Here is a 21,750-nt window from a genome sequence, read left to right on the forward strand (position 1 = left end):
AAGGAAATGAGGAGACTGCATCATAAAAGCAAAGGGGCCCGGCACAGTGGTTCAGGGTATAGTCATGTCTTACCCAGACTCAACTGTTAGGAGGCCTTGCTGGGAAAAAGGAGAGAAAGTCTCTGCAAAACGAGTTCCTTACTATAAAGAACCAAATGCGAGATATAGCATCATTTTAATAGGGGGAAATGTGAATTGCAAGGAGCTATTATCTATTTGCAATTGCACAATAAAGACACTTTAGTTTATAGTTTGTATTTGACAATCCAGGCAGAATTGCACTTAGAAACTTGTCATCCTGGAGGTCTGTTTTTTTTTTTCTTTCTCACCTGTCCTCGGCATGGGCTTCTCTCCCTCAGCCATTTAGATTTGGGGTACTTTGCCTCTTTTCTACCAGGTCCCCCTGTGGCATCTAGAAAGGCTCTGCTGTCAGTCATTTCTATGTGGCTTTGTTTGTTTAATTGACTTCATTACACCACATATGAAATGTATTTGTGCTCATGCGTGGCTTTAACAAGGCATTCTCATTTATAAGCTTTTTGTCTTTAATATGGAATAGGGGGATTTGCTTCTCAGGAAATTTATGACACTATCAGCACGATGTGAATATTTGGGCGGAGCAGAAAGGGTCCCTAGAGTCACCTTATTCCCTATCAGCTGGCTCTAAGGGTGTGATAATTCCTGGTCTGTCCTCTTAGGGAGCCCGGGATCCTGAAGGCAGGCACTCTTCTTGCCAAGATTCCTTTCTCCCTTGGATGCCACAAATCAGTATGAATGATCCTGTAGCCGCTTCTCGGGACAGAGGAAGGATTGCCTTCTAGAGGCCTGGGGCTCGTCCACTGGCTGTACTCTAGATACCCTGCCTAGAGACCACACCTCCACCTTCTCACCTGTATGCTCCTGATTTCTCCTTCCAACCTCCTTCTTTTCACCTCAAGTCTTTGGTACCTTCTGTATTTGACATCCTGTAATGTGCTTCTCTCTCCTCTCTTATGGCAGCCTCTCATGTATGGCTGTCTAATATTTCTAACATAGACACATGTAGAAGGGTATATAACTCTTTAAAAGAAGTGCTTACACATCGGCCAATCTGTGGTTTCTATGTAGTGCCTTGAGTAAAGAAACGGATTGGGGTTCAAATCCCAGCTCTGACACTTACTACTAAGCAGCCTTGACGAGTCTCTATTTGCCCGTTTCCTACTCTGCGAAGTGGAAAGACCAACCTGATCAGGTTGCTGAAGAATAAAATGAGATCATACATTTAAGTATCAAGAACAGCACCTGCTCCACAGAGACCTCCCCCTGTGAGCCATTCACATTAGCATCACTGCTGAGGGCCAGGCATGCTGGGAGGTGCCGGATGTGCAGCCTGAGCCACACACGGGGGCACCCACTCATGGAGCTCTGGTCCTCGCGGAGGAGGCATACATTAACCAGATAAGCACAAGCATGAATGTAATTCCAAATGATGATGCATGGTCTGAAAGAAAAAGGTTTTATCTGAGAGAAGTAGCAAGGCAGTGCTTTTGCGTGGGTCGTCCAAAAAGGCCTCTCTGCAAGTGTCACTGAAGGGAAGTCGCCCTGAGCAGGAGCGGCCATGGGAGGAGTGTGGAGCACAGCACACCTGGTGGGGGGACAGCAAGGGCAGAGGCTCTGAGGAGGGAGATGGCTGCATGTGCAGGAAGAAGAGGCCATCCTCCCAGGAACATGGGAGCCGAAGGGAGAGCAGAGAGGAGCCTGGAGACTAGCCTGGTGACTCAGAGGCACAGACCTCCAAAGATGACAGTTGGCACCTCATAACAACAGCAGCTGCTTACAGGGCACTTTGTAAAACTCCGCAGCAACTGTTAGGTGCTCTGAAGAAATCAGGGGAAATCAGTGTTGAGAAAAGACCATTTGATTGTGCCCGAGGAGTACCATTGGTGACCTTCAGCAATGCTGTCTTGAGACAGTGATAGAAAGGCAAAGTAGCCCCAGCCGGTATGGCTCAGTGGATAGAGCGTCGGCCTGCAGACTGAAGGGTCCCGGGTTTGATTCTGGTCAAGGGCACATGCCCGGGTTGCAGGCTCGATCCCCAGTAGGGGGCTTTCAGGAGGCAGCCAATCAAAAATCATTGATCTCATCATTGATGTTTCTATCTCTCTCCCCCTCTCCCTTCCTCTCTGAAATCAATAAAGAAATATATTTTAAAAAGGAAGGAAGGAAGGAAGGAAGGAAGGAAGGAAGGAAGGAAGGAAGGAAGGAAGGAAGGAAGGAAGGAAGGAAGGAAAGAAAAGTAGATTTTCAACAGGGTGTTATCATGAAAATGGCCAGAGGGGGAGGGAGGAGGACGCATCCCAGACCCAGTGGACTTTGCAGCTGTCGAGATCCATCCCTAAGCCTTAAACGGTGGTGAATGGGTCGCCTGGACCCAGCAACACCAGGTGCCTCTGGGGGGCCGTGCAGCCCGGGCCTGATCCCTCTCTCCCGATTATCCTCACAGGTATGCCATTCTGACCAAAGCCACCTGGCCCTCGTGGAGAGGAGACGAGAAGCAAGGTGTCCTCCACCTGCTGCAGTCCGTCAACATGGACAGCGACCAGTTCCAGCTCGGGAGGAGCAAAGTGTTCATCAAAGCGCCCGAGTCTGTGAGTGTGCGCCGACCCTCCCGCAGCACGGCTGGCTTCCTTTTCTCGTCCTTAGGATCTTGCCTTAACGTAGTCTCCTCAAAGGTTTTCCTCCGCTCCCAATCTAAGCATGGCTCATTCCCACACCCCTGCTCCCTAGCCTTCAGAGCGCTCAGCATGTACAGAAAATTACCATCATGGCCCAGTTTCTTTTCTTAGTGTCTCTCTCCTGTCCTAGATGGGCATCTCCTTGAGGCCAGGACTCTTGCCTGCTCTGTATGCCGTTGTGTCCTCAGAGCCTCACATAGAAAGCAGCTCGTGGCAGGTGCCCACTCGTGGTTTATCGTGTCCAACAGTCTGAGCTAAAAGGGGCTTATTTGTCCCACCACAGAGGCTTAGCTAAACCCACCTCCTCACCTGGGTTGACAGCAAATAGGCCCAGGTTTCCTCCTTGAAGGCAGAGCAGGGCTTGGGGATGAGAATCCCCAGACTGCCTCTTGAAGACCAGGAGGGAGCCTGGACAGGACGGTGAGGGGATAGATAGGTAGGAGGAGAAATCTCAGGGTCTATAGAAATTCAATATTTGCCTGTAAGGAATTCAAACAGTTTTGCAATTCACGGACTTCTTTATCTTTCCTGGTGCGGTGTGGTCACTGTGAGCCCAGTGAGTAGCCGTAAGAGATTCTCAGTTGAGCAGAGCCCCTCCGTTCTGCCCAGTGAGCTCTGGGCTGAGGAATGGAGTGTTGCTTTTACACTGGAGAACCTGCTGGAACTAACCAGGTTTGGCATCAACATTTCTTGAGGTTCCTGTAACAGTCACAAGACTGCATTTCAGGGGGCTGCGGTGAACTTGGCAAAATTAATCATTCAGTCGAGGGGAAACTTGCAGCGTTGAGAACACGAGAACTTGCAGTGTTGGTAACAATGGCAACCCTTGACTTCAGTCAGATGCTGGCCTGGCGGCGCGTTTTCTTCCTCTTTGGAAGAGGGGCCACGGCTGCTGTTCTGCCTGCCCCATAGGATCAGCCTGACACCCACAAATGATAAGAGCTGTGAGTGAATGGCTTTATGAACCATAAAGGTATTAAATAAATAAATGGCACCCATCAATAGAGCCCTTTTATGAAAAGTTTGTGGTAGCATTTTCCACTCTGAGTTATTTGTAGCTTCACAGCGACTTCATTTCCAAATATAAGATGAAAATGTTGTGTCATGCACCATTAAGCAACCCACAGAGCAGTTCCTGTTCTTTCTAAAACGGGACGGGGTGATGGATCAGTGCAGTGCGGAACCCCTCTGTCGGCTCATGCCCGCTTTTCCTTTTTCCGCTTGTTAAATTTTCACATATAATTAAAACAGCCTCAATATTTTGCATACTTTTTTTTTTCCTGATTCAGTGGAGCTTTGAGGTTTTCGTTCCAAAATCAAGATTTATTTTTGGTTTTTCTTTTCCTTGTCTTCCTCCCAATTGCTTTATTACCACCACTTGACTCTTCTTTTGCCATCTTTTCACGCGCACGCGCACACACACACACAATATCCCATCACCACCACTCTCTCCTCCCCACCACTCACCCGTCCACGGTTAGCCCTGACATAGCAAAAGCTTGTACAAAATGCTGGTTTTTAAAAATCCACTTTGTGATTTTTTTGCCTTGACTTGTACAGTGAATGTGCTGAATATACGAAATAACCCATTTGTTTTAAGAACCCACATGAGCCATCAGGCACCACAGGGTTTGGTTTTGCTTATTTGTTACATGTGTCTGCGATTGGGGGTTTCTGTTTTTGTTTTCTTTCTCTCTTTTTCTTCAACTTCCCTGACTTCGAGCCCACACGGCCTTTGAAAAGAGCCTAAAACCCAGCTAATCTTTGAAATAGTCTATAGGAAGTTGGGAATTGGTTGCCTCCCCATCCTTTCTGAGTCACGGTGTATTTTCTCTGGCGCTCCCAGAATAGTTCTGGGAAAGAAGAAATCAAGACTTACACAAAAACCCAACACACAAGATAAGAAACACCAACGAATATTCCTACAACAGGCAACCGCAGGCCAGCGTTGTAGACATTCTGTCCATGCGAAACCATGGAGGCCCTTTTGTTTTTGGCATATGCTTCTCTGCCTGCTGTACGTGGCCCTGTAAGCTGCGGTGACGTGCCCCGCCCTTGGTAGTTTTCCTTTGAGATGTTGTTGTTGCACAGCTGGGGCTGTGGGGAGGGGAAGTTGAGTGATAGGAAGGGGTAGATGTGGTGGCTCCTGCGTTAGACCCAGATAAACAGAGGCAACAAATCAAGCCCAGCTGCCTTCAAACCAAGTATGCTGTTTACTTCTGGAACACTTTTGCAATGATCGTGCATCCTCTTTTGCTTTGGGTTTTTATTGGTGCATTTTATTATTTTTCCTAGAGAGTCACATGAACCACTTCCTAGGTGAATGCAAAAGTTTCCCACGGTTTTATGAGTGGAACAAATGCAGATTTGTAGAGAAGGACTCTGTGTCAAAGGGAGGCCGAGCCGGGCAGAGCCTGAGGGCCTGTGGTGCACTTTCCAGCCCCACCCAGTCTGAGTTCCAGTGTCCTCATCTGTAAAATGGAGATCATAGGAATGGGTGCTCGTGCAGTTGTTGGGGGTTGAATGAAAAAACAGCGTGTAAAGCGTCTAGAATGACCCCTGACCCACAGCAGGCACGCGTACATCCCAGCTCATTGTTATCGTCTTCATTATTCCAGAGCTCCACTGAGTGGGGCAGCAGTCAGTATTCATTGTTAAAATGGCCTGAGTCTCATACCTGCCAGTGTCTGATATGGGCCTTTAAACAAAACAGCCTCGGTCCCTCCTGGTGAACCCAGGTCCCAGCCAGCACATCGTCAGTCCTGCTCTCATCACCATGGCGACTGTCCTGGGTCCCGGGGCTCCTGGGAGAACTCCCCACACTTCCGTGGAACTGAGCGCAGGGCAGTCTTCCTTCCGCAGCAGCACAAACTCGGCTCCTGGTAAAGCCAGGACGTTCTGTTAAGAGACTGTCTGCAACACTAACCAGCAGCCCCCACCAACTCATTGGATCCTCTTTGGATCGAGGTGGGGAATAAGTGAGAAATTCTGAGGCATTCATTTGACTCTCACAGAGATTATGAGCAGATACCATTATTAAGGTCCCACTGGATACACTCAGATCCAACTATTTTCCTTTGTTGTTGTTGTTGTTGTTGTTGTTAAAAGAGAAAAATATGTGTAGATAAAAGTTAAACAACATCCCCTACCAGTCATTTCTTCACCTTTGTGCCCGAGTGTGAGGAGTTGTTTGCCACGTGTGGCGTGGACTAAACCAAGTGTCCCTAATGTAACCAAACGAAAGTGATGCTCAGGTCTCCTGAACTGGCTCCCATTTGTCTTCTTTACGTTCACAGCTGTTTCTTCTGGAGGAAATGAGAGAGAGGAAGTATGATGGGTATGCCCGAGTGATACAGAAATCCTGGAGGAAGTTCGCGGCCCGGAAGAAATACGTCCAAATGAGGGAAGAAGGTATTTCCGTCCGTTTGTTTCGTGCGTTTGACAAACCTCAAGAATAAGTTTGAGCTTAGATGACAGTTACAAGTTTTTGTCCTTTGCATGTCATATGTTGTGTGTGAAAAATCTTGCATCCCTTCAGAGTTTGTCTGTGTGACTCTTTCCCTCCTTTTTCCGGGGGCCTGACCCTCCTCCCTTCTCTGCCTTCATGGACTTGCAGCCTCAGACCTCCTGCTGAACAAGAAGGAGAGGAGGAGAAACAGCATCAACAGGAACTTCATCGGGGATTATATTGGGATGGAGGAGCACCCAGAACTCCAGCAGTTCGTGGGCAAGAGAGAGAAGATCGATTTTGCAGACACAGTGACCAAGTACGACAGGAGGTTCAAGGTACACACTGGCTGCCCGCCCCCCAACCCCCAAACCCCAGAGTCACCAAGCGGATCCCTTAGTTGTAAAACTAACTCATCATTTTGCTTTTCTTATTACCAAAACAGAACATGCTCGTTGTAGAAAAATTTAGAAAATACAGAGAAGCCAAAAGAAAAATAGCTACCTATATCCAGAAACAGTGTTAACATTTTGTGTATATCCTTTAGAACTTTTTTATACAGACATATTTCTGAATATTTTGTTTTATAAAAATGAGATCTACATTACATGCTGGTTTATTTTTTTGTTTTGTGTTTGTTTGTTTGTTTTTTAAATATGCCAGGGAGAACTTTCCATATTATAGACGTATCAATATAGAATATTTTGTTTAGCTGCATAATATTCCATTCAGCAGATACTACATTTTTAACCAATTTCTCATTAATCTATTCTTTTTTTTTTACTTTCATTAAAAAAAGGTACAGTGAGCATCCTTTTATGCGTATCTTCATGCATCTATCTGCTGATGCTTTTAGATAAAATTAATAGGAATGGAATCATTGGGCCCAAAGATTCACAATATCGGGCAGTATTGCAGTGCTCTTACTCATCTTCCCCCAGGGAATGACTAGCAAGGTTTTCTCGGGGCCACTGGAGAGACCGCTGACGATTTAACCTAGTCCCTTAAGCACTTTTAACCTACTCCCTTAGGCACTTCCTTTTGCCTAGTAAAACCTTGGCCCTAAAAGTGAAATCTGAAGCCACCATAGCTCATGATCCATTAAGAGCTTTATTTATTTATTTACTTGGTTTTTGGCCAGGAAAAAAATGAAATAAATAACAGTACTAATAAGAAGAATGATGTTGTTGTGCTGAAATCAAATCATTTCTTACACCCCGAGTGTGGCACCAGCTGTTCCGGCGGCCAGCATGAGAGCAAGCTCGAGTGCGTGTGTCTCTCAGCGGTGTTTGGGTATAAGGTGGTCAGTGGCCCACATATTCCGAAGTCTGTTCATATTTGATTTAAAAAATGTTTTTATTGAATCTTTAGAGAGAGAGAGAGAGGGAAAAAACCATTGATTTGTTGTTCGACGTATTGATGCATTCATTGATTGCTTCTTGTTTGTGCCCTGGCTTGAGACTGACCATCAACCTTAGTGTATCAGGACGATGCTCTAACCAACTGAGCTACCCAGCCAGGGCCTCATATTGTATTTTTAAAGATTATCATTGAAATGAAAATTTATCCATTTTCTTTTTTATATATTTTTATTGATTTCAGAGGGGAAGGGAGAGGGAGAGAGAGATAGAAACATCAATGATGAGAGAGAATCATTGACCAGCCACCTCCTGCAAGTCCCCTACTGGGGATTGAGCTCACAACCCAGGCATGTGCTCTTGACTGGAATCGAACCCGGGACCCTTCAGTCCACAGGCCGATGCTCTATCCACTGAGCCAAACCAATTAGGACAAAATTTATTCATTTTCAAAAGTAAAAATGTCCATGGACTCAAAAAAACATATGCAGGCACTTGAGGGATCCCTGTTTGAGAAATGTTCTGTAGCAGATAACTGGCAGGGCCACCATATGTGTTGGTTTGCCCACACTGTCCCTTTATACCTGTTATCCGATACCTTAGGTGGGTCCAGATGAGTTTGCCATTTTTGTGAGTCAGAGAGAGTCAGGTACCATTAATGTCATATATGTCAGCCTAATAATTATTAATAGTGTTCCCATTCGCTACCCAAGGCAGCTTCCCTTCATGGGGTAGCAGGTGTCCACTCTGTGAACAGCTGTCACTCTGGCGTGCCTGTCCCCCTTCTGAAAGCGCCTCTCCTTCCAGGGCATAAAGCGCGACTTGATTCTTACTCCGAAGTGCTTGTACCTAATTGGCCGAGAAAAGGTCAAACAGGGCCCAGACAAAGGCCAAGTGAAGGAAGTGCTGAAGCGGAGAATCGAGATGGAGAGGATCTTGTCCGTGTCCCTCAGGTGAGTGGCGAGGGGTACCCCGTGTCTCTATGGCCATTGCTGGTCCAAATACGGCCGATGAAAGGCCTGTCAGGTCCCCCGGTGTTGCCATCGGGATGAAGAGAACAGTCTCCTCGTCTTCCCTCCGCAGACCTGGCCTTCCTTGGTCCCAGGGGTCCTGATGTGACAGGATGCGACACCTAGAAAAAGTCACGCACTGTTAGCTCCTCTCATCAGGAGACACTCAGACCCTTTTTTCCCATCAAACATGAGAAATATGTGAAGTGGTATAATTGCTCTTACTGAAGTGGGGCCACGGGCCCAGAGCCCATCCCCAAGCCCACCTCACCCACGAGGAGCACCTACCTGTTTCACCAGCAAGGCCCAGGCAGAGGTGGCCATCAGCATTGGTTTCACGCAGTGGTTCTCAACCTTCCTAATGCCGCGACCCTTTAATACAGTTCCTCATGTTATGGTGACCCCCAACCATAAAATTATTTTTGTTGCTACTTCATAACTGTAATTTTGCTACCGCTATGAATCATAATGTAAATATCTGATATGCAGGATGTATTTTCAGGGGTCGCGACCCACAGGTTGAGAACCACTGCATAGCTTGCTGTGCCCTCTGACTGGCCAGGAAAGGAAGCTTCTTTGAGCTCCTCAAGGCCCTTCCTGCCTGTTCTTGCAAGGGAGGGAATACAGATTGGCCGCCATGAGCTGTAGCCTGGGGTCATTGCCAGTCACGCCGCTCACCTCCAAGTTCACAGGCAGGGCCCTGGCTCCTCCTGTCAGCACTCTGCCTTTGCTTGGCAGAGGGAGACTTCCCAAATCCCATGCTAAGAACTCCCTGGTCAAGCTCCCTCTGGTAAGAGGAGGCCCTCCGCGTCCACAGAGGCCAAGAAAAGAGGAAGAAGGGCCCCTTTGAGCCCAGTAGCTTCCTCCTGGAGTTGCATCTGGGAGCCCTTCTGAGGATCCCGGTGCCTCTGCCAGGGCGACCTTTGGGGGCTGCCATTGCCTCAAAAGCAGCGACGTTCCAGTTGCTTGCGAACATGTCTTTCTGGAGTTGGCACATCTCTGAACCCTTATTCCACACAGAACAAAACTGCTGCTCTGGGAGAAAGCAGGGGTTTGCGTGCTCAGGCGTCTGACGGGCCGGGCTGGAGGTCCTGGCTCCAGGGAGATAATCCAAAGCAGATTTCAAGCCGTGTCCATTCTTGCCTGTGTCCCTGTGGCTCCTGATTCTGTCTGCTCCCAATGTTCCCAACGAAGGACCAGGTGGTGCAGTGAGGTTAAGCATGTGAAGCATTTCGACTTGGGATGTGGTAAACCCTCTAAGCAGAGGGGTCCCTCAGCAGCCTTTGGGAAGCCCCACCTTGGATGGGTCTCGGTGCCATGAATTTCAAGGAAGAGCTGCAGACGCTGTCTGGCTTTCAGGTCTTCCTGAGCGTTGGGCTCGTCGGCTGGGTCACAACCTGAGCCGCACTCTTCCTGGCTGTTGGGCCCTGAGACTGAGCTGCCCTTGGTGTTTGAAGGAACCCAATGGAAGCTTCTCTTTCCCGGCGTGGGGACCAGCCATCCCGGAGCTGAGCTGGGTTAGCTGCAGCGAGGCCGGCTCCAGGCCTAACATGTGCTCTGTGCTCGTTAGGCGGAGAGTGATTACTGTTCTTCCCATTATTATCGCCCAGCTCTGTCTTCAAAGCATTCGAGGGGGACTTGACCGTAAAGAATCAGGCCTACATTTGTATCACACACTTTGACACTATCTTGTTGATCAAGTCCTTGAGGCTTATCAAGATGTCGGATATTCACACTCAAATGTTTTCCTTCTGTCTTTTGTTGTCTTTCTGTCAGCATCTGGGAATACAGTGTCTCCTGGTAACACCAGCTTCTTTTCCTGCTTCCTCTTTAGCAGTCATGGTCTGGACACGTGCTTCCTTGTGGCCTTCCCTTGCTGGAGGCGGTAATAAAATGAGGCATTTAGCCTGAAAGTTGTCCTGACACGATGGGGAAAAGAGCTTGGGTCATTATAGCTTGTGATTTCCGCATGTTGTAGTCACTGAACCTCACGTTCACCAAGATTAATACTCTCCCCTTGTTTCCTTCCTTCATTGGGCTAACCAGCCACCTAAACCAACTTAGGAGTACAATGAACAGATGGGGATGGTGTGTATAGAATCAAACCCAGAGTAGAAATTGATTGTGGTTACCAGACCACCAAACGTGTGTGTGTGGTGTGTTCAAAATATTTCAATATAGAGAACGATTTTAACAGTTGTCTTGCACCTCAGGAAAAACATGTTATAATGTGTATGCGTGTTTTGAAGACTTTATGAGGCTGACTGTGTGACTACTGGCTGGAAGGACCTCCTAATGACTTCTAGTTAAGACCATCAAAGTGTCCCACACATTTGGCCTTTCAGCCCCTCTCTGTCTGTTATAACATAATCACTGTCAAAGCAAAACGGGCCCTCGGCTCCCTGTTCAAACAAACCACCATTCACAAACAATTATGAGACCGTTTGGAAAATGTGAACATGACTAAATATTTGAGGGGAAGGATTTATTGTTCCTTTCTTTAGGCGTGATAATGGTATTGTGATTATTTTTATTTAACGAGGCTTTGTCTTCTAGAGATTCACACTGAAATATTTAAGGATAAAGTAATATGATGTTTACACTTTGCTCTAGAGTAGCCTGGCTTGTGTGTGGAAGTGGAGGGAGTGGGAGTGCAGATATGATTGTGGATTGGTTATTGTTTACACTTGACATGTGGAGGTTCATTCTACTCTCTATATATTTAAGATTTTCCATAGTCAACAGTTTTTTTCTAATCCAATAGACATCATATTTTAGAAGTCTTTTCTTTACCTTTTATAAATATGCTGAAATATACCTGGTCGAGTTATAATTGAAATTTTTTAACTTACCAGAAAAAAAATAGGATTGGCCCAGTAGCTGGGAGAGACTAACACTACAGCTGTCCGAGGGACTCTAGGGTAATGTGAACAGGAAAATTCTCATCTAAGAGACGTTAGACGGGACCACTGATGCTGGCTTCCGCCTTCCCTGGAGACCTGGGGAGAGTGTGGGGAGATGGCACATCAATATTTAGTTGAGACGTCGGATTTTCGAGGCCCGGAGTTTGCTGACAGGCAGTCTTAGTTTTAGAAGAATCCTTCCAGAGCTGCTTCCTGTCCAAGTACTGACCTAGCCTCACTCCTATTTGAAAAGCTCAATTTGCTGAAAGGGTGGCCACAAGGTGTCATAGCCTATGCTCTTTGCTTTCCTGTTTTTAGGCAATGAAATTAGTACCATAAAGTCTCATATTTGGGGACTCTGTCTGTGAAGCTTCTAGTAGCCCGTCTCATTCCCATAGCGGATCATGCCTAAGACCAAAAAGCCACATGGCTGCCCGTCTTTGTATGTGATGGGCAAAGCAGCCTGTGAGAGGGGCTGTAGACAGAGGTGCCAGCTTCTTTGGTCACAGCATTCTTGCCCAGATGTCTTGTTGCCCAATTGCCCAAGCCTCTGGTGGTCAGAGCAGCCCGCTTCACCACCAGCTCAGCTGACCTGAAGCGGTATTGTGAAATCTTGTTGTGACTTGTCATGGCCTTTGAGCATTGGGAACCTAGAAGTCATCGGCATTTGGAACTGACCACCTACCTTGTGTTCAGCCCTGGATTCGAAGGTGAATGAGACATAGTCACCGCCTCAGGGAGCCCCTCCCACTCCGGAAGGGGGAGCGGACACCTGAGTAAACATGTGCCCCAAGTTAGAAGTGTTCAGAGAGGGATGCCCAGGGCAGGCCTGGTGATCGAAGACGGGAAGGAGCCTTTGCACCTGCAGCCAGGTGGCCGGGTGGCGTTCTCCTGGGAGGTCTGTGATGAGGCCTCATATAACGTATCCCTGCACTTTCTCAGAGAAACGCATAGATTCCCAGCCTGGTGCCACTGGTTTCCCTGACGGTGGAGCTCTGGAGAAGGTCTGTTTTCTCCTGGATTTACCTCGGTACTTTCCAGGTTGCTAACAGGATCATTTATTTCATAATCAGGAACAATTTTTATAAAGGCAGGGCCATCTCAGCACATTGCCTTTTCGGCTTTAAGGGGGGGAAATGCCTTTAAGACTTTACTCAGTGTTTTGTAACTAACATTTTTTGAAGAAGATACTGGTTCGGGGAGTAAAACAAGATTTTCTAGTGTTGTCAGCAATACCACAATAAGCCACAAAGATGAGGGGATAAAAACAAGCAGAAAGCCAAAGCAGGGCCTAGACCGGGGAGGGAGCTTTCAGCACGGGGTGCAGACATCTGCAAGGAATTGCAGCTTGAGCACATGAATAAGACAAGGGCGAAATCCAAAGATAAGTCTGATTTTTTTTTTAAGAATAAATAAATGTAAAAGCTTTGTTTCCAGATCTAGGAGCATGGGCTGGAACTCTGGCCTGGACAAGGATGGACTCACCAACTCCTAAGCCTGGGTCATGGAAGGGAGGGGTTTTGAATTTGATGGTTGAAGTCAAAGTGTCCAAACCATCTCTTCTCGTTTCCAGACTCATGCTGATAATTGACCTTGAAGTTTTGGCCTTCTTGCTTTTTTTTTTTTTCTTTATGGTAATAAATCTAAGCACATTAAACGCCTCAGGATTACTTATGTTGGGCTCATTTAGCCCCGCTGAATAATCAGTCCCGCCTACAGTACAGCCGGACAAACAGACACGTCTGGACAGGTCAAAGAATGCTTTGAGTCCAGCCAGCTCAGCAGGAGTGTCATACCTCACCCCACACGCCAGAAAGTGGTGCTTCCTGTTTTCACTCTTTCCCCATTGCGCGCACTCCCTTCTAACGCAGCAGTCTCTCGCGCTTGTGCTAGGATGCTCGGACTTCATTTCATTAATTCCAAGGGACTTGGCATGTTTGTCCCCAGCCGTACCCTTCCCAAACGTGCATTTCCCGAAAAGGTGTGCTTTCCCTGCGCCACGGAATGCATCGGGTGGCACGTGATGCTCGTGCTTGCTGCTGGCGCACACCTGGCCGGTGTGTCTGCCCTGCGGGGGGTGTGCACCTTCAGCAGCACCTGGCACACGTTAGCTGAGCACCGAGTACCCAAAGGCTCCTAATAAGGAGTGCATTCGAAGCCCAGGATGTCGGCTTCCCTTTTGATAACTGAGCTTACAATTCTCCAAATTAGGATTTATTACAGTAGCTGCAACCATGTCATCAGTCCTGCTGACTTGGGCCTTATGTGGAATGGTTCCTTGTCAGCCCATTCTACTCAGCCACATTCTGGATTTACACGATCGTAAGAACATAGAAATGGAATTTGAAAATGGATTTTTTAAAAAGACTAATGGATTTTTTTTTAAAGACTAAATCGTTCTTGAAGTTCTGCTTTTAGCAGTGACGTGGGAGAGGTGCTTCTGTGGATGCGGTGGGTGGGCAGTAAACTTCCTCCCAAAGCAGATTTCAGTGACTCCATTATGTAACTCCTGGTTGTGTTTTGTTGTAAAGATTCGCCCTCACAGGAAGAAAAGCTAGAAACTGAGTGCTGTCTTACAGAATTTTAAAAAACGAGTGAAAAAAGGATGGGTAAACAAAAGTGCAACTTTTCTTTTCTTTCTAATCTCTGCAGTACGATGCAAGATGACATTTTTATTCTTCACGAGCAAGAGTATGACAGTTTGCTTGAATCCGTCTTCAAAACTGAATTCTTAAGCCTCTTAGCAAAGCGTTATGAGGAAAAAACCCAGAAACAACTACCTCTGAAATTTAGCAACACGTAAGTTGGGCCCTGGGGCCCTGAGCTCACTGCCCAGGTCCAGGCTCTGGCGGCTTCCGCCCTGGCTGCCTTAGCTTCTCCTCCCCCCCTCCCCACCCCCCTACCCCCACCCCCACTGCCCCCTACCCCCTGGAATCGCAGGGCTGCAGATTACAGTCCAGTGGCTGTCATGGACTTTGAAAAGGTCACTTTTGTGTTTCTGTGAAACAATAACTTCACCAAAGAGTGTATTTTGTCATTTGGACAAAGGTCACCAAAATGAGGCAGGAAAAGGCAGGTTTTTTTATATTACCAATAAAAGAATACTTTAGCAGAGCAGCCAGAGCAGAGTAAGACTGGAAGAAAGAGAAAGTGAACAGAGTGGGAGCTTAAGTTCCCAAAATCAATGCACAACACCCTGGGTGGACACGGGGGACTAGTGGGCTGAGATGGCCAGCGCCTTGGGTCCTGGCTCGCCTGCCTTTGCTTTAACAACATGGTCCCGTGGGCCAGATCCTGGTATACGGCAAGCTTCTGATCTCCTATTTGTCAGGTGAGAGTGGGGGTTTTTTCTTCTTAAATTTCCATCTATAACATGGAGATCTCTCTTATTACCCACAAGAATTCCAAAGTAAAGCCTTAATTCCATGATGAGGGAAACTTACCATGATTGATGCTGCTGTGGTTGCATTGAAATAGATACTGGTAATTGTATGGATTCTTTGCTGCTTTTCCAAGGAACAATTTGGCTGTTCGTACAGGGGCAGTTATTTTTTCTGGGAATTTGTAATAAGGGAATAACAAGAAAGGGAGACTATGAAGAGCCAAGCCACTCAATAGAATAATAGGCAGCTACTTAAAATTATGATTTTTTTGGTCCAACAACATGAAAAATAGGGTTTTTAAAAAGCAGAATATGGAAATGAACTGTGTAAGCATACACTAGTAGGCAATATGAAAAATAAAAACTGGCTTGGGGGGGGCGGGGGGGGGGGTTGCAGTTGGAATTGTGAGGAAACCTCCCTGCTATTTGGATTTGGGCTGCTGAGCGCTGTCTTTTTCTCTGCCTGGGGTGGGGTCATGGTGAAGGACTAGAACTTAGGTCAATAATAACCGCATTCTACGCTCAGGAAGACATAGGCTAACGTGTGCCTGGCAGCTCCCAGCCCTCCACAAACAGACCAGGGAAATGGGAGAGAGGCACGAGGGTGCACCACAGCAGGTGTGGCCTGGAAATTGTCCCCTTCCTCCTGTCCCCCGGCGGTCCCACCTGAGTCCACCTGCAGAGACATTGGCACCTGCCTCACCACCTGGTGTCTCACAGGTGCTGGGCCCCGGATGCTCTGCCTCTGGCTCACTCTTGTGCCAAACCGTGGCTGTCAGACTCACCCCCGGGCCCTGTGCTGGTTTGCAAATCCTAGTCCTGCCTGGGTTTACAGCAGGTTGGCCCAGCGTCGAACTCCATGCTGGGGTGGGTGAGCTGCATTCTCTCTCTGCTTCCTTCTGGCTTAACTCCAACCCATATGCTTGTCACAGGCTTGAACTCAAGTTGAAAAAAGAGAACTGGGGCCCCTGGAGTGCCGGGGGCTCCCGGCAGGTGCAGTTCCACCAAGGCTTCGGGGACCTGGCCATCCTCAAGCCCAGCAACAAAGTGCTGCAGGTCAGCATCGGACCCGGGCTGCCCAAGAACTCCCGTAAGTGTCTGCGGCCCCGGGGACCTGGGGCTGAGCTCCCGGATCCCCCGCCCCGCCCTCCCTCCCCTGCCCGGCCCTCCCTTCCTCTGCCCCACACCGTCTTCCTTCTCACCCAGTGCTCATGATAGGTGCTTGCTTATTTCAGGTCCCACCAGGAGGAACACCACCCAAAGCAGAGGTTATTCCAGTCAGACTCACAATGCCAACTACCCGATGAGAGCTGCCCCTCCCCCGCCAGGTAAGCCAAGCAAGTGCCATGGACTGGGACCGTTAACCTGAACCCATAACTTGTAAAACATAGTTGGGAAGATACCCATTAGCAGATACATGCACATCATTAGACAGCCCTGAGCCGGTTCAGCGCCAGGTGTACTCCCAACACCGCGGCGCTGCTTGTGACCCTGAAATGCAGGGAAGTGTGAGCTGCTCAGACCGAACTCTGCCGAGTGAACGGCCCGGATTGCATTGCCCGGCGCTAGTCACTCCCTTAGGAAAGGCTCCCTCGTTCCGTGAGAGAGAAGGGGCTCCTTGTCCTTGGTGGCCAGGATGCTGTCGGCCTCTAAGGTGCAGGATGTTGCCAGGTATAACCTCACCATCCTCACCCACGACAATATTTTGCAACAAGTTTACAGCTTAATGACAAGTTGAAAATGTTTATTCTTGGTCAGATAGGCTCTAGGACAGCGGGTTCTCAACCTGTGGGTCGCGACCCCTTTGGGGGTCGAATGACCCTTTCACAGGGGTCGCCTAAGACCATCGGAAAACACATATATAATTACATATTGTTTTTGTGATTAATCACTATGCTTTAATTATGTTCAATTTGTAACAATGAAAATACATCCTGCATATCAGATATTTACATTACAGTTCATAACAGTAGCAAAATTACAGTTATGAAGTAGCAACAAAAGTAATTTTATGGTTGGGGGTCACCATAACATGAGGAACTGTATTAAAGGGTCGCGGCAGCCCTTACCGGTTTGGCTCAGTGGATGGAGCGTCGGCCTGCAGACTCAAGGGTCCCGGGTTCGATTCCGGTCAAGGGCATGTACCTTGGTTGTGGGCACATCCCCAGTAGGAGGTGTGCAGGAGGCAGCTGATCGATGTTTCCAACTCTCTATTCCTCTCCCTTCCTCTCTGTAAAAAATCAATAAAAATATATTTTTTTTAAAGAAAGGGTTGCGGCATTAGGAAGGTAGAGAACCACTGCTCTAGGAGAACGGCTCCCAAAAATAAAGTAATATCTGAGATACAAAATTGATAGAAAAAAAATTTTTAATACAAAGAAAATGTTTAGACCTTATGTTTCATATTTCTCAATTTTATGGTAAAAATATAATATGCAGGTCAATGAACTCCAAACCCAAATTTAGTAAGACTTTTTGCCCTTCGTAATCTGTTTAGTGTTTGAAGAGCACTCTCAAAATTGGCAAAAATGTTTTTCCCTCACTCACAAAATTCAGTTAATAAAAAAACTGCCCCTAGAATGTTTGATGTGAATAAGTTTGGGGTTCTAGGCCTGAACGGGTCATCTGTTGGCCCAGTGTCTGAGATGAGCAGTAAAAGGCATTTCTTTTGTTTCCTGTGCTAAAAATATGGACACTGTGCCTGTCAGTGAGAAACTGATTCTCTCCTCTCGGAGTTCCGTCCTGCCTGGCCCAGCTGTCTCTCCTCCCCTCTGCCTTTATCCTTGAAGAAAATCCAAGCACAACGCCATCCAAGAGAACCAATGTGGTGCTGTGTTACTAAATGGGCCAGTCCCTGTGCAAAATCCTGGCCAGACCACCTGGAAACTAGGGCTGGCCTCAGCTAGGTTGGCCCAGGTCACCTCAGGCCAACTATCTGACCTTGAGCATGGCACCCAACCTCTCTCTGTGACAGTTTCTTCATCCGTAAAATGAGGCAGTTGGGCCTGAATCTCTTAGCTCGGCCCTTGTCACATGATCTGCAGTGAAGGACCTGGGTTGTTGTTGCTCTTTTCTTAATTTCAATTCCACCACAAACCATATTTCTTTAAAGTAAAATAACGACTACTAGAAAAATGGAATTTTAAAAGCATTCAACATGATACACCAAAATTTCTTATTAAATTTAACAGATGTGAAATATGCCCATGACACTGCTATGAATATTTCTAAACGCTTATTCCTAATTTCTGAATTTATGGCAGGTGAGTGGGTTATAAGCAGCATGGAGAACCCCACTCCTGCCCCTGCCCCTGGTGAGCATCGAGGCCTAGAGCTCACCCCGCTCTGCGTGCCCCTCTCCTATCCTTGGCAACCTTGGCAGCAGTTGGCTCTCACCAAGCTCCTTGTTTCTTTCATGAAGAAATTGACACTCTAAACGCGCATTTATCTTGCTCAAGGTCAACACAGCTGTGAGAGGCAGAGCCAAGTCTGACCCCCGAGTCCCTCTTAGACGAGATCCTCCTGCCAGTACCAAAGAGTCCCTCCCTTAGTGCAGTGGGAAGGGCGTCATGGTGGGTTCATAGAGCGTGCCTTGAGGAGTCTTGTTCTTCTTCGCTGTTGCCCCGATCTGCCAATGGAGAGGAGCTGAGGGCTTCTTCACACCTCGCAGGGACTGGTGATGCCCATCACCGTCATCCCTTACTCACCAGATAATGTGATCTCGACTAGGAGCAGGTGTGTGGCTAAGGGAGCCTGCTCTATCTGGATCGACCCCAGCCTGTGTGGGGTGCTCCCTCCACCTCTCCCAACGGGCTCCTGCAAGGACACCCAAGACTGAGCCTTTGAAAATAGGTTTCCAATGTTTAAATAGTTGCCTGTCAGGAGGCTTGAATCGTAACGTCATAATTCTTCTCAGACCCAAGGAAGTGCCTGCCTCCCTCAAGAGGTAGTTTCAAGCTTACCTTTTCTTGACTGTGGGCTTTGAAACCCTGGACATCTGGTGATTCTGCTGTCAAATTTCACAAGCATGCGCGAGTGTCTGCCGTGTTCCAGGCGCTTGCTGGGCAGTTTGCAATGTGTTAGCACTGTTCCTCACACTATGTTAGCGGTTATGCCCTCCATCTTTTCAGATGGGGAAACTGAGGCCTGGCAATGTTAAGTAAGTTGCTCTTGGTTAATAAATGGAAGGAATTTGGAGAGACTTTTGGCAAAGGATCGTAAAATTGAAGGTTGATTTTTGTCCTCTTTCTAGGATACCATCAGAATGGAGTCATCAAAAACCAGTTTGTGCCACACCCGCATGCTCCTGGAAACCAGCGGTCCAATCAGAAAAGCCTGTACACCTCCATGGCCCGCCCACCCCTGCCCCGACAGCAGTCCACGGGCTCAGACCGCACGTCCCAGATGCCGGAGAGCTTGGATTTCCTCAAGGTCCCAGACCAGGGTGTGGCAGGGTAAGATTCCCGCCTTTTGTGGGTGAGGCCAGCACCTCCTCTCCATCAGTTACACCAAGGTTCACAGGTTCCACCCACACATTGTCCTCCAGGACCCAACACCGTGCGGGCCTTGGTTGGCATTTCTAAAAGTACGACCAACTTCATGGCACACAACTCATTCTCCAGAGAGGGCGTGTCTTAGAAACATCAGAAGAGGGGTCCCTTTCGGCCCTTAGATTCAATTACTCTGTAACCATTTCTGCTCTCCGGCATGGTTGGGGAACAATGGGGTTTTGGTTTATGTCTGTGCCTGCAGTTGCATGAATATGATCGCTCAAAGAGTCATCAGGAATATTGAGAATAACACTCCAGAATTCCATGAGAAGTAGAAGTTTGTTTGTGAATCACCTCTTCAGGGCTTTAAAATGACAGCCTTCCTGCCTTTCTAGAATAAAAAATGAAGAGTAGTAAAAAGAAAGCCAGGCTTTGTACCTGAGGAAGGGAAGATTCCTGAAACTGTGTATATCAAGCATGTCAAACTCACGGCCCACGGGCCGCATGCCTTGTTTATTGGGCCCATGTTAGCCTTTGAGTTTGACATGCTTGGTGCAGATATTCCAAGAGTCATCGGTGTGGAAAGGGGGTTAGGCCAATTGCAGGACAAGTGAGTGAACTCTACCAGGAGGTAGATAGCGGAACCAGTAAACCAAAAACGTTCCAGTAGCCCAAAGATGAGCTGCCCGAGGATGTAAGGAGCACAGGATGGACGGAAATCACCAGGCTGAAGTACTGTAGAGGGGTATTGTCAGATACCAAAGAAGGATGAGGATCCTATTTCAGCCCCTATTGCTTATCTAATATTGGACTTGCTGCTTCTCCTCTCTGAGCTTTATTTTCCTCATCTGTATACGGATGTAATACCACCAAGCTTGCAGAGTTGTTGAGAGGACTAGAAATTATACACAAAGTGCCTAGCCTGGCACTCAGCATGTAGCAAACTGCTCAGCCAACTTAGTTTGATGTGATGGTGGTGGTGGTGGTGGTGGTGGTGGTGGTGGTGATGGTGGTGGTGGTGGTGGTGGTGGTGGTGGTGATGGTGATGGTGATGGTGATGGTGATGGTGATGGTGATACAACCATTATCTCATGGTGGTCGTGACTGTTAGGGACCTTCCAGCTCTGCATGATTCTCAGTGGTGGAATAGTTCTCTCTGCTGAACCCAGTGAGGGGCCTCCTTCAGCCCCCTGCTCCCCTCTCTCATACCCTCCTCCATTTTCCATTCTCTCCAAGCCTCTGGAACGATGATGAAGTTTCTAATGGCATCAGGAGACGTGTACAAAACAGAGCAGTGCTGGGAGCGGACCAGCAGCTCCTCCCGCTGGGTGGGCAGCCACCACTCACCTCCCTGCCCCTTTATGAGATGTTTTTCCTGCCTTGTCAGCTTCCTTCTAAAGACCACGAAGCGCTGAGGAACTTGACCACGTTTGCTCCTGCTGTTTCTTTTTCCCTCGCAAGTCTTACCCTATTTGGGCTACAGATGGGAGCACCGTGGTTGCATACAGGTGCCATCAGTGGAGTGGATGCCACCCCTTCATTACATCTCTCTCCCCGCCTCCCCCACTCTTGTGGAACCAGCTCTGTTGCATCTGTTCTAGCGACCATGGCTCCCCTGGTTGGCTTGGTCTAAAGCAGTCGCGCTCAGACTTCACTGAGCACCAGAGTCCCTGGAGAACTTAGTGGCCCACTTCCAGAGGTTTGGATTCAGTAGGTCGGGGTGGGACCTAAGAATTTACTTTTCTCCCAAGTTCCCAGCGCTGCTGCTGAACCAGGGACCACACTTTGAAAATCACCCGTCTGGTCTGATTGTTAAAGCCAGGGAAGGGTCTGTGAGTTGAAAGGTGAGTTGAAAGGATGCTGTTGGGACAACAGGATTGCTCTGCAATCCAGACCCACACATTCAGAGGGGTGGACATCACTGAAGCAATCAAGCAACCCCTCCCGGGCCCAGTTGGGTGTCCCAAAGGAGGCAGGGGATTGAAGTCGGTGAACAAAATGCACCACATCCCTTAGCTCTGCCTGCCGGGCCCAGTTGGGTATCCCAAAGGAGGCAGGGGATTGAAGTCGGTGAACGAAATGCACCACATCCCTTAGCTCTGCCTGCTAGCTTCCTACTTGCTTTGGTTTTGGCAAGCAAAGCCATCTTTCCAGCCTGCTTCTGCAACTTCCAGACTTGCACACCAGCCAGCCGGGAGCATCTGTCAGCCAAGAGCAGGCAATTTAGCTACGTTGTGTCTTAACCGAGGCTGCTACCTTCCAGCCCTCAGCTCTGTGGTTCTCGGTTCAAGCCCATCACACCCTTCTCCACATTCAGGCCTAAAGATCAGGCCTACGTGGTGTTGCCGTGGCGATGGCCGTGAGGCTGGAAGGAGAGGGCACCTTCACAGCTGCCTGCCGGGCAGTACGATGCTCCCAGCTGTGTGTAAAAGTCACGATCGTTAT

The 21,750-nt window shown here is 48.1% G+C and overlaps 1 protein-coding gene across 2 annotated transcripts in view; it reads left to right on the forward strand.

Annotated features, from left to right (window-relative positions):
* The window catches only part of MYO1E (myosin IE), a 93,314-nt gene that overhangs the window by 61,847 nt on the left and 9,717 nt on the right, over window positions 1-21,750 (forward strand). For both annotated transcript variants that reach the window (XM_023747932.1, XM_006107192.3), the window contains 8 exons: window positions 2,483-2,627; window positions 6,011-6,125; window positions 6,331-6,500; window positions 8,328-8,473; window positions 14,086-14,232; window positions 15,748-15,905; window positions 16,051-16,143; window positions 19,068-19,269. In XM_023747932.1, coding sequence (XP_023603700.1) covers window positions 2,483-2,627; window positions 6,011-6,125; window positions 6,331-6,500; window positions 8,328-8,473; window positions 14,086-14,232; window positions 15,748-15,905; window positions 16,051-16,143; window positions 19,068-19,269 — 1,176 coding nt within the window. The remainder of the gene's footprint in view (window positions 1-2,482; window positions 2,628-6,010; window positions 6,126-6,330; window positions 6,501-8,327; window positions 8,474-14,085; window positions 14,233-15,747; window positions 15,906-16,050; window positions 16,144-19,067; window positions 19,270-21,750) is intronic.

Source organism: Myotis lucifugus, unplaced genomic scaffold, assembly GCF_000147115.1.
Source record: "Myotis lucifugus unplaced genomic scaffold, Myoluc2.0 scaffold_1062, whole genome shotgun sequence".
NCBI lineage: Eukaryota > Metazoa > Chordata > Mammalia > Chiroptera > Vespertilionidae > Myotis > Myotis lucifugus.